This window comes from Corvus brachyrhynchos, unplaced genomic scaffold, assembly GCF_000691975.1.
Source record: "Corvus brachyrhynchos isolate BGI_N302 unplaced genomic scaffold, ASM69197v1 scaffold253, whole genome shotgun sequence".
NCBI classification, from domain to species: domain Eukaryota; kingdom Metazoa; phylum Chordata; class Aves; order Passeriformes; family Corvidae; genus Corvus; species Corvus brachyrhynchos.
In genome coordinates, this window is record NW_008237231.1 from 845,243 (window position 1) to 858,553 (window position 13,311).

Here is a 13,311-nt window from a genome sequence, read left to right on the forward strand (position 1 = left end):
AAAGGCCATGAGCCATCTGTTGCTGTATCTTCCTACCATCTGAGGCTCCAAATAAAATCTGAGATTTTTATTGTGCATTTAGTGAGGATCATTAATCCCCAGCTTTCTAGTTTTTATACAAGTATCTCAGCTATACCTTTCTGCAAAGCAATTTTAAATAATTTTTAAAGGATTCTTTATATATGGTAAGTCTATAAGCATTACTACAGCTGTATTTAGGTTCTGCATTAGTTAAGTCAGAATGAAAGTTATGAAAATATATTACAGGTAAATTTTGACAACCAAATATTTTCATTGCAGAAAAATATCTGTGTTTATAGTCTCAATTCCCAAACCTAAAATTAAACATCCTGGCACACCTGCAATTTTGAATGTTAATTTTCAGGGTGATTTGGCTTTTGCTTTTTTGTGTTTGTTTAGCAATGGTTTGGTTTCCTTTTAAATAAAAAAAACCCAGACATCAGAAGCATTGATTATTTTCCTTCTTTTTTTCACTTCCTACTCTGAAGTACTCATCACTGTCTAAATTTTACATGCATACACACATATACACAAACACACATGTATACACACACCCCACCTTACTGAGATAACTGTCTCTTTCTCCAAGGAATCACTGTCATTTTTAAGCTATTTGTGAACAGATCAATCTTGAAAACATATCAAAAATAAACATACATTCTTGTTCTCCCCATTATCATTACTAGAACCAATAGAATATTATTTCAGGTTTGTTCCACATCTGATTCCTCTCAGCTACTTACTCCTACTGGTTTACTTGTCTCAGGATACTAACTGTGCTGCAAATTGTTTCTCTGGATAAAGATCCAGCATGTTCTGTCGTGTCTCTCCTGATGCAGAACTATACACAATGGGATGCAATGGATGCAATTTTATAGAATCATAAATGCTAAGGGTTTGGAAGGGACCTTAAAGATCATCTAGTCTCAACCCCCCTGCCATGGGCAGGGACACCTCCCACTAGACCAGGGTTGCTCAAGGCCCTGTCCAACCTGGCCTTGAACACTGCCAGGATTGGGGCATCCACAACCTCCCTGAGCAACAGTGTTCTACCTCACCACTCTCACAGTAAAAAAATTCTTCCTAATATCTAACCTAAATTTCACCTCTTTCAATTTGTACCCATTACTCCTTGTCCTACCACTACAGTTCCTAACAAAAAGTCCCTCTCTGGCTTCCCTGTAGGCCCACTTCAGATAAGTAGGATTTGAGATTTAAGCCAAGCTGTTTTATTCAGTTTCTTTCCTGAAAAACAGTGTTAGTTCTTCAGAAAGAATTTTAAAAATATTATTTATACTGAGCTAGTTTCCATAGAATTCTCCCTCAGTCTGGAGTCTAATGCATCTCAGGAATCCAAAGTAAACATCAGACCTTCAATACATCAAAATTTGTGTTCAGATAGGAGGCGTTGGAAACATAATCATCCTTATTTTTTATACTAAAGAAGAATAATTAAATAAATAAATAAATAAAATTAAATAAATAAATAAAAATAGAAGAAGCATTTGAAGTACATGGAGCTCTTAATACTATGAGGGTTTTCACTAAAAGATGAGCCCTACGTATGCCATAGGACTCACTAAATTAACTTTTCCTTGCACTATAAATCTTCTCCATCTGAGATGCACAAGCAATGGACTAAAGTCTGTTACTCTTACAGATGCAACAGGTACCCTAAGAAAGGTTTTCTCCTTTAAAGCAGCATCATGTCAGCCATATATCTACTGTAAAGTGAAACACTGTGCCTGCCAAAATTCAAGTCTTACTCTACGGATGTCTTCTATGCCTAAGAGGCTTCACAGAAGCACTGAACACTCTTCAGTAGAAAAACATTCATACTAGACCAAAGGCTGATGGATTTCCACAGAAAATTCAGTTATTCTAATGGAGATTTTTGATGATGAAATAACTCGTATTTTGCCTACATATTCTCAAATGCATAACAGAAAAAGCCTGTAGCTGTTTCTATTTTTCAGAACTCTCTTCTTTTAAATACTCAGTGACAGTATATCCTACCATGTTATTTTGCTTAAAGTACCACCTTCCAGCTCTCATTCAATGTTGTATTGATTTTCTCTTTCAAATGCAATTCATCATTATTGAAAACCGTCTCTAGCATTTGCTCAGCAGAGACTACTTTCTGTTTCCTGCATACTAATTAAGTCCTACGGAATACAGAAACAGGCTTAGGGCTGAGAAGCTTTTCTTCTAAGCCATTCCTCATTTGGGATTGAAAACAGTTTTAAAAGATGCATACTCTTATACTTTATTTATCTACCAGCATGTTGTTGGACTACATGTTCACGGAAAGTCCCTTCCAAAGGATATATTCTATATTCTGCCTCTTCCTCATTTCAACTTTTACCTTCCAATTTTTGTACTAGCAAAACCTGCTGTAAATTATGTCCCTCAAAGGAGTGCCAATGTTCCAGATATAGTTTGTTAAATAAAAATACTGAGTAAAAGTATAAATTATGTCAGTTGTGGCTGTTACTGTCAATGGCAGAGGCGACACCCTCATAACCAATGTAATAAAATCTAGAGTTGTGTAGCACTTTCAGAACAGAAATATAAACTGTATTTAAGAGTAAACTATGAACACATGGAAGTTGTCCTAAATGCCGAAGTCTCCAATTTTCTGCTGTCTCCCTACATTCAACAGGCATCATTCTCATCACCTATCTCAACTCAGAAACCCTATGGTACAGCAGCCTTCTCTTTACACAGTTTCACTAGGACTCAAAGTGCAGCCTTGCTTTCTCAAAATGCCCATGACAAATTAGACAATAAGCATCTGAAAATAAGCACCTTTTCATTCTATCCCAAATGAAATCAAAAGGTTTTTGATTTCCACAGACATTGAAGGTTGCCTCCTGCTCAAAGACAAAACAAGCACAATCTACATTTTAATTCATCCTTCTAAAAGGATCTTTGCATGTGCATTCATTGTAGTTATACACATGTGACTCAAATATTTAAGTACAATACCCATTAAGACTCCAAATTCCATTAATAGATAATTTAACTACATTCATACTAAAATTTATAGGGTTATATACTTAAGGCAGCCTGCAGTGAACAACAGAGGGGCTCTGCCCAAGGTGAGACTTGGTGAAGTATATCAGCTGAGAAACATAAGGTTTCTAAACGTCAAAACATCAGTTTTTCAAAACTATACTTCAAAACCACATTTTTGGGATTGCTTGGGGTAGAATTCTTGTCTAAGTAAAAAAAAACCTACAGAACTAGTCACTAAGTCACACTCCAAAAGCTATATTTGCCACTACTCTCACTTAGAAACAAAATAAAATTATTTAAAATTAAACTAGGATTTAAGCTAGCACTTTATAGTCTCTTCAGTCTGTATTTTCTTGATCACTTTAAGGCAGAATAAGCCAGCACCACTATCAAAAGAATTGATCCTGTCCTCTGTACAAACCCCAGCCATTCACAGACCCCCTTATACCACTCAGTCACACTGGGAACAGAATTGGGAAATTGATCCATGTCCAATTAATTAAGAAAAAAAACTTCCTAGGGAGATGCATTCAAAATTGCCTTCACTGCTTCCTGATTTATCTCCCCAGCTCTCCCAAAAGAAATTAAAATAAGGCAAAGACACATTTTAGGACCTCCCAGCATGACACTGGCCATGCTGCTCTGCAGAAGCAGAGACAGACCTGCCTGAAACAAAATACTTCATGTTTGTTACTGGCAGTGGAGGCAAAGCTCTCAAACTTCGGGATCAACAGGACATCCATCTGGAAAACCATTTCTGTGGAAACTGCTTCAGGTACCTCCCTTGCAATACACTTGGCTGAAGTGGCTGAGGCTGTCGCTTGGGTGGTCTATGCCACAGGAAGGCTGAGTCATACAGAGTCAAACACGCCTGCACAAACCAGCTTCCCTTGTCTTATGAGATGGTTTCTGAACATCTGGGCTGTTGAGACACAGTGTGGCATAGCTGGCCCTTGATACACAGGAGTGCCAAACACATCCTGCTTCTGTCCCAGTAGTTCAAAACCAATTCAAAGCTGTAAAACCAGTAAGACTACCCTGGCATCACAAAGACAGGGCTTAGTCAGCTCTGCTGGATGGCTGACACTCAAACACCACGTAATACAGGCTAGAAGAAGCTACAAAAGAGGCACAGGCAAGGCATATTCATAAGTACTTACATTTGGTACTTTTGCAATGACTACATGCTGTTGGTTGTAAAAATGGTTTAATTAAAAATGAAGATAAAAATCAGAATATGGTTAAGACCAAGGCTGACCAAAATTGTTATTCATAACCCAGCTTCTAAGGAGTAAGTGTCCACCCACAACATGCTCTTTACTTCCCAATTTTAAAATCTGAATGGATTTTTCCTGTGTAATTACACAATTCCAATCCGATTTATTCGGGGTTTTTTTTACATATACAAAAAACATGCCAAAGAACTGCACTGCAATGAAGCAGAGTCTACCTACACAGAGCTTTTGTAATTTTAAATTCTTGTGAATTCAAGGTGTGAGACTTTAGTACTATTGTCACAAGGCAGCCAGCAAGAGGCCACACATTATCTTCCAGTTCAGTTTATATTTTAAAGATTGGAGAAATACTAGTCAGTGTATGAGGTCTGACATGAAGCCTTTTTGGAAAAAAAAAAAAGTTAGTGGCTTTTCAAACTCAACTCACTAGCAGCTGAATTTTCAGTGTAGAATTGGTGTCAAATTGAACAAGAATTTTAGTTTTTGCCTAAAAGTTTCCCCTCCATCATGAGGACAGAGCTCATAACTTAAGATATTAACCCTGTTTCCTTACATAACAGTGTTGGTATGGAAGAAGCTTTCTTACGCTTCTTAAATACCACCCTTCAAAAGGAATAGCATTTGAAGTGCCAGCTTCTTCAGAGACAGCAAAATTATTTAACAGCCAGCACACAGGAGTTTCATTTTTAATGGAAGATATATATCCTTGCTGAGAAAATACTATGAGTAAAAAAAATCCTGTTGAATTTGCTAAAGTACAATGGAGAAAGTTTTGTTTACCAACAAAAAGTGCAACTCAATTTGGACAGTTACTCACCTGAAGTCACGCCTTCTAATTTTCCTAAGTACATTTGATGTTCTCTAAATCAGCTGCTACCTGTATCATACCATTGTGTTAGTGCAAAGAAAAGAAAAATATTTTTCCACTTACCTCTCTGCCAGCCTTTGTTGGAATCTGTCCTTGAGTTTCTCTCAACTTGCGAGCATTGTCAAGTTCTGCTTGAAGCTCTGAAGCTAAATCCTTCAAAGAAAGTGATAGCTCAACTAATGGAGTACTATCTTAAACTTTTAAGAGACTTTTATATCAAAATAATTTTCATTTCATTTTTTGTGTTTTGATAAATATTTTAAATTCTAATGACACAAAAGACTAAAGAAAACATGCCAATAGAATTCACACAACTCTCTATAGGATAGAACATGAAAAAAAAGCTCAGAATAGAGGCATCTGAAGTATAGGAACAAGTAGTGCCATAAAAAGACCAGAAAAAGTATTCTTCAACATTATTAAGTTACATTAATATATGCTTTGCATAACTAAGCACAGATACTGTTTTATGTATAGGAAGCTAGATAAGGAAGCCTGAACACATCATATCCTTTTTTTTTTGTACACACACATACACACCTTTACACACATACATCCACTCCATGGGTCTAGGAAAATATCTCTCAGAAATTTTTGCTATGGAGTTTCACATCTCTCTACACTCCATGTCCAACTCTTGCCCTTAAGACCTTATTTTGAGAATTAAAATGTACAAGAGGTAGAAAATAAGAACTGTTTACACTCTTGTGCAAATTGGTTTTGATGCTCCTGTTCCCTTATCCATCTGCCTATTAAATAAATACAAGAATTTCAGAATATCTTGGATTGCTAAGAACTGCCAGCCTATCAACCTGTAAGGAATAGAACCATTTATACTCCGACCCCTCTGCCACTTTCATTGATTGGACTCCAACCATCGTGCCCACACCTGCCGCCCCAAAATTAAGTCACTTGATCAACACCAGGCAGCAAATCAGTAAAAAAAATAGATTCAGAATTCATTTGGCCCACATGGCCAACCTGGAGCTCCAGCCACCAGGACATGCTGTTACATAACCATCTAATCTGGTGTGTGGGGATGAACTTTTTTAAACAAATTGTATTTTCAATTGGATTAGAGAAAGACCATGAAAAATATTTAAAATGCCATAAGGCTATTTAATTTTATATATATTATATTAGCTATTTTATTATTTAAACTGTTGTTTTGTTTTAGTTTTTTTTAAACTAGGCTGATTCAGAGTGCATGTATAGAAAACTGGATATTTAAAAATAATAGGAAAATTGTAATACTGGTTTCTGCTACATGATTTGGGTCAAAACAAAACAAAATTATAGAATATTAAATTAATTACAGAAAACCTGTATATTTTTCATCAAATTACTTGTACTCAGTTCCTACCAGGTTGAAAAGAAAAAGACCAGATTTGTGCCCAAAGTTTTGTTTAGGCAATGGTATTGAAGCTGAGCAGTATTAGAAAAAAAAAAAAGTTTACTGATTTCTGCTTTCCATCAGAGTCTCTGGAAAACCTTCCCTCCCCAGTACTTTAGCAACTAGTGTATAGATAGCTTCAATCATTTTTCCCTGCAGGAAAATGTATTAAACAATATAGTATCTTAAGTGACTACACCAGTCCTTCACAAACCTATCATATAATTACATTCATAAACATATTTTTCCTCACTAGTGTATGTTTTTTTGTATTAATTAGGAAAACTACAGATTAACATATGGACACATCTATTTAAATCATTAACACTGTATCTTAGTAGGAAATACACTGCTTGAAGTGACTTTTAATTCACCTTTGAAGCTGATAACATTTCAAACGGACAGGATTTCTAGATAAGGTATTGCTGTTCAAACTTTCAAAGCTATCTATGTCTAAAGTCTGTGGGAAAAGAATTCATAACATAAAATGGGTTTGAATAGAAAATATTTATAAAATGGACACTTTCTCCTAACAAAATCTGAATTATCTGATAGGAGTTTTAAAAAATATCAACACCATGTCAGCACCACGTCCTAGGCCAGCAATAATGACAAAACATACTTAAACTTTCCACAAATCAAAGAATCAACAGCCATTGAGAAATATTAATTTACCACTTAGAGACATAACATGTTTTATATATTACTATAAATAAATATTTATTTATTATTTCTTAAAGATGCAGATTTTGGTGCAAATATTATGTTACAAGTGGCAAACTAAATAGCTGCAGTAAAAATTAATTTTAAAAAATAAATACAAAGGCCCACAGTGATAGCACTTGCTTCTAAAAATACGAAAATAGTTCCTTTTAAGAGCAGCTATTCAGAGCCAAACACTTGAAAAACACAGCTTAAAAACTAACAAGACTCTGACCTTGTTATAACAGAAACTTCCAGACAGTACTACTAAAGGGAATTAACTCACTATAGCCATGTTTAATGTAATAAATAAAACACATATAATTCCAGAATTTAGTGTTCCACAAGAGTGAAAGTCTTCTTCCTTCAGGTAGCTGGCTGAAACAAACTCCATTAAATATGCAGCTGCTTCTCCCAGCTCCACAGACCAGCCTCAACCAGGGCAGGACCACAAAGCATTCCACAGCTGTTCTCAATGCAGAGCTGGCTGAAATGGCATATGCTGTTCCTTTCAGTTTTACAATTTCCATATCATAATTAATAAGCTCACTTATACAGCAGAGCTCTGGACCACAAGCAACTACTTGTGACAAAGCTGATGAAGTAAATAAAGCTCCAGACGCTGCTTACCTTGTAACATAGACAGGGAGCTTTGTAGTTTTCACCAGCTCCCTTTTAAATAAAAAGACAATAAATACTACAAATATGGCAGAGAACAACTGGTTTTGGATATGCTGCTTATCCTACAAAGGCCAGAGTCCTGAACCCTGTAGTCTATGAACCATTGCGTTTAAAGCAAAAGTTACTGTAAAAGCAGTATCTTCAAATTCTACCCAACTTTGCAAGTCTTTCTTTGCTTGAGTAACACCCTTTAAAAAAAACCCCCAAACAATTAAATCACTTGGAGCTTTAAAGAAAAATTGCAGTAAATCATGACCATTTTTCACAGACATTACCGTGTCTCCCATGAGTTCTGCTTTCACAATCCTCGCTCCCAGTCTGTTCATCTCCTCTTCACTAAGGACCCGAGGCGGCTCATCCTTTGGTGATCTGTAAAACACCAGCTGCACTAAAGCCACAGAAAAACAGTGCAGTATTCACCTGTGTAATTAAGTATGATAAGCCTACTATACTAGTACACATGCTCCTATTGGCAAAATAATTGAAAATGATGTATTATAAAAATATATGCGGTCCAAAGTTGCCAAGGACTCTGAAACCAAAGCGCTTGAATAAAATTTTTATGAGGTTTGTTTCCTTTTACTTTTGAGATCAATTCAAATGAAAAACACTATCTATGAACATTTTCCCAGCATGAAAAAACAGTCAAGGGTCAGCAGCAGGTATAAGCAGAAAAACAGAAAGTTATTTCAATCCACTCTAATTCTTCTTTCTGGCTTTGGTCATGCTTTTACTTCTCAGCTCCTGCAAAATCAGACATTTCTGAGTTATTCTGTTTTCCAAATGGCCTTACCCCTCTTGAAAATTACTTGTTTTCTCATTTTATACCTGCTCACAGTACAATCCTTGCATCTGAATATGTTATGGCTGATACAGTAGAGTTTCCATGGAAAATTAACTGGTACCATTTTTAAAAATATTAAGTCCCCCCTAGAGAAGCCTCCGTTGGTAATAAAGACTATTGTATCTTAATTTTAATATTAAAAACTCAGCATGTGAGTTCTTATGGTATTTATTAAATAAGGACTCCAAGAAATCCTGCAAAGAGGCATCAAATAAGTTTGGCATTTGTTCGCTAACCCTAGGAAAGACCAGAACCGGCTAACTCTAAAATATCTAACAGAAAAGAGACATAAGAGTACAGTTATGATATTTTGAAGAAATCAAATAGAGATTTATATTTGAAGAAAAGGGAAATCTTTGAAGATGGTATCATCTTTAACCATGAGATCTCCCCCGTCCTGCGAAAATTACCGAAGTTGCTTTTGATCATTTTCAAGATGCTCAATCCAAACCCCCAAAACTCAACAGAATTTACTTCAATTTCATCCGAAACAAAACATTCAAAGATTAAGTTCTCACTTTTCCTTAAGCTATATCTTTCAAAGCAAGGCACACTATTCCAGTAAAGGGAACAAAAGGTGTTTATTAATTCATATAGGCTTTTTTGAAGTGGTGCTAGTGCTTGACTCATTCTCTGAACTTCTTGAGACTCGAGACATTGTTTTGATTTGCTTTTTAGCTTGTCTCAAATTAAACTCTGAAGCAGTCATATTATTAAGTGTGACTTCCAGCAAACACTAGCTGATGGACTTTTCCTCTGGGGAGATCCCTTGGACATCCAATCAGCACTTTTAATTAACCTGTGTCATAACTGTCCCAAACACTTTGATTTATAGGCTGAAGAAATGTCCTCTGTGCTTTAGAAAAGATAAAATTTAAAAGCTATACTTTCAGCATGAGAGATGAGGAACTGAACCAGCAACACCTATTAATTCAAGCCTTCACCTCAAAGATGATTTACTTTTTGTGACTGACAACACTTCTGAAAGAGTACCTTTATTACAAGTCTTGAAACTTTAAGAAGAAAAAGAAAGCAGCAGCTTAAAAATTACTCTCAACGGATAACTGTGGCACATATCCAAACCTGATATGTTCCAAAAGCCAGAATTTTCTACAAAATTCTACCAAAAAAAAAAAACAAGGACATCTGACTGAAGGAAACAGGAAAACAGGCTATTCACTATTTCAAACACACAGAATCTCAGGAGTTAAGAGTCATCTTAGAAGAACCTGGAAATAAGTTATATCAGTAAGCAGAGGCTATATGGTTTTGCAGGCCTAAGTAATCCCCACTTTACTAGTAAGTCAGCTTAGTAATTGCATTGGCTAAGAAATATGATTAAAATATCAAAGAAGATGCACAATTGGGTTTAACAGTACCAGAACAGAAAACACATGTGAAAGAAAATACCAGCTGAACAGTTTCTATGTCTAGTTCTCTTCTGTGAGGAAAAGAATAATCTTTTCTATCATAGTAATTGAATTCTTTGAACTTGAATAAGCAGACCACTTCCGCACACAATCTCATTTCCCAAAATTTGCAGCTTTGTCCGGTTACAATTAGCATTGCGCTTAGTAAAAGTGGCAGTTTAAAAAAAAGGTACGGTTTTTGTACCTGCAATTAAAAAAAGAGAATCACCATTATTTCACCAAAAAAAAAAAAACCAAACTGAAAAAGAGTAGCTGCTTCTTTCAAGAAAACAATACTGAGGCAATGGTATCTACTCCATAATTACACATTCTGCTAGGTCTGGCTGGATGGGATGGAATTTATTTCTTCCACAGCAATGTGGTGGTACATTTTCTTCCACACTGTGCCTAGCCCTCCCCGTCCCAGGCCACTCTGCAATCCCAGGAATTCCCCTTATGCTTTGGCCTTTGTAGGCTAACGAGTTGGGCAGTAAAATATCCCTTGACTGTAGCAGAAACTCTAGCCTGGCTAAGGTGGGAGCACACTGCCTGCACCTGGAACTCCTGGTGCCTGCCACGGTGGGGAACAAATGCAGAAATAATCAGTCAGCCCCTGGCAGCCTCTGAAAATTATTCCCCTGAAGCGCAGCCTAAGTGGAATAGTACCATTCCCACTGAAATCTTCTAAATTCCAGTGACTGAGCCAGACTGTGGCCAGGATGGAAATTTACTGATGACTGAAGCCCAGCATGTGGTGACCCCAGAAAGAGCGGTGCTTTGTGAGGCCCTCTGAGCTCTCCTAGACCAAAGTGGGCTGTGCCAGCATCACACTGAGTGGGACACCTCTAAGAACACACCAATTCCCCAGTTTGCAAGGATTAGAGCACCATCACAGAAAGCTGAAAAGGGGGCCTGGGCTGAAACCCTCCACTCCTTGAGACTCAACTCCTGCTCGTTGATAAATTCCAATACATTTGAAGTATTTCACTGAACTCAAGAGGAACTCTTAACAGGCATTTTTTATATATTCACATACATATATTTTTATACGTTTACACACATCTATCCCTATATATCTCTTTTTGTCCATGTGCAAGCATGTGTGAATTAAGATACCTTACAGCGAGTATGAATGTTACAATCTCAGATCTATAATTGTCACTCTTGTGATTGTAGTAAATCCTATTGACTCACTATGCAAATGTTAAATTAGTCAATAATTAAGTACTGATAAAACCTTGTGATTCATCTTAAAACTGTAAATAAAGTTCAGACTGCTGCTATATCAGAAGCCATGTAAAAATTTCACCTGTGGTGAACTAACACTTTTACAACATCATACTGAGATCACCTCTTTCTGATACCTTGGACAGAGGTTCTTCAGGTGATCCTAATTAATTACAGATGTAATCCTTGAGATATAAACTGTTGATCAAGTCTGAGACAAAGATTGACCTAGCCACACCTAAGCTACACCCGGAGTTTAGAAAGCAAGGGTCCACTCAGAACCTTGTGACTCAATGGAAGGGTCCCCCTCACCCTTTTGTGTCTTCAGACTCTGCGTAAAACACTCTAAATCAATTTTAACTCAGTTTTCCTTTAGATGTTTCATCCATGTAGTAAATAATAGAGTGAACCTTACCACCAAACTTGGTTAAGTCTCATTTTTATGACTTTTATAGATTTATATTAAAACCACTTTTGCTAATACCTTAGATGGTGACTCTTTGAGCAACTCTAAACCACTCATTTGTGACCAGCAGCCCCTATGGTGCTGTGCTTTGGATTTCTCTGGAGACAGTCCTGATAACACACCAGTGTTTTGGCTGTTGCTGAACAGTGCTTACACAGCCTCAAGGCTTTCTTGGTTCTCACTGTGCACCCCCAGCAAGCAGGCTGGAGGGCGGAGAGGCTTTGGGAGGGCTCACAGCCAGGACAGTCAAACTGGTCAAAGGGCTAGCCCATGCTACATAACATCATGCCCAGCAAAAAAAACCTGGAGAGAGCAGTCTTTCCAAAGTAGCTGCTGCTCAAAGACTGGTTGGGCATCAGTCTGCTCATGGGAGCTGGAGAGTGACTGACTACCTTTGCATCACATGTTGTTGTTCCTTTCCTTCACTCGTTAAATTGCCTTTATCCAATAATGAGTTTTTCTCCCTTTTGCTCTTCTGGTTTCCCTCTGCAGGAGTGAGAATGAGCAAGCAGCTGGGACATGCTTAGCTGCTTGCTGGGCTCAACACACCACACACACAAAGCAACAACCAGCTCCACACCTTCTGCCCCATCCCCATTCACACCCCACAAAGGAAGGTGGAAAACAACTGTGGATTGTGCAGACCTTGTACCTGAACAAAGTCATGAACAATCCAAGACTCAAGAGGTGAGGAAGTCTCATAGGCTTCACTTCAGACACACCATGGATTATTCTAACCAGAAGTTTACAAAGTGCATTTAACTGGTAAACCCCAGGCACTTCAGTGCAATAACTATTGGGGCAATACATAGGAGAAGAAAAAGAATCACTAAATTTGAATGTCTAATAATGTCTCATGCATCAAAGTTTTAATGCTATCAGATCATTTCTTCAGAGTAACTAAAACAACTGTAAAAATATACTTCTTATTTTCCAGCAAAACAGCACCTAGGCAAACAATAAAATAAACAACAAAACAAGACATGACAAACACTTAGGAATGGGACTTTCCATAGTGTGTACAAACTAGTCATACCCGATTTTGGAACTATTCCTGCCATGACATATACTCAAGCTCATGCTTTAAAAAAAGAAATAGATTAAGTGGACATCATGCAAATAATTTATACTTTTGCTATCAATGAAAATTTAAATTTAATTGGCTTCCACCAAAGTGCAAGTGAAAGCTGGAAAAAATACCCAACATACAAAATATAAAAAACTGTATAGACTAAGATGCTTGTTTCTGGTTAGCCATGCAGTACTGATTAATGTACACTTTTTCTTTGGAAATACACATTGAGATATATAAGTAGTACATGTAGGAACAATTATAAATAAAATAAATACTTCATAACCCCACTATAAGAAGTTTTTTCTGCAAATAACTGACATAAGCATGTAAGAAAGGAGTTATATTTGATCATATTTTATCAAATGCTTTTTT

The 13,311-nt window shown here is 36.8% G+C and overlaps 1 protein-coding gene across 1 annotated transcript in view; it reads right to left on the minus strand.

The window, feature by feature from the left end:
• Positions 1–13,311, minus strand: part of CWF19L2 (CWF19-like 2, cell cycle control (S. pombe)) — a 68,179-nt gene that overhangs the window by 32,891 nt on the left and 21,977 nt on the right. Inside the window, exons 9-10 of the mRNA XM_017729514.1 lie at positions 8,194–8,287; positions 5,206–5,295 (exon numbers count right to left, since the gene is read on the minus strand). Coding sequence (XP_017585003.1) covers positions 5,206–5,295; positions 8,194–8,287 — 184 coding nt within the window. The remainder of the gene's footprint in view (positions 1–5,205; positions 5,296–8,193; positions 8,288–13,311) is intronic.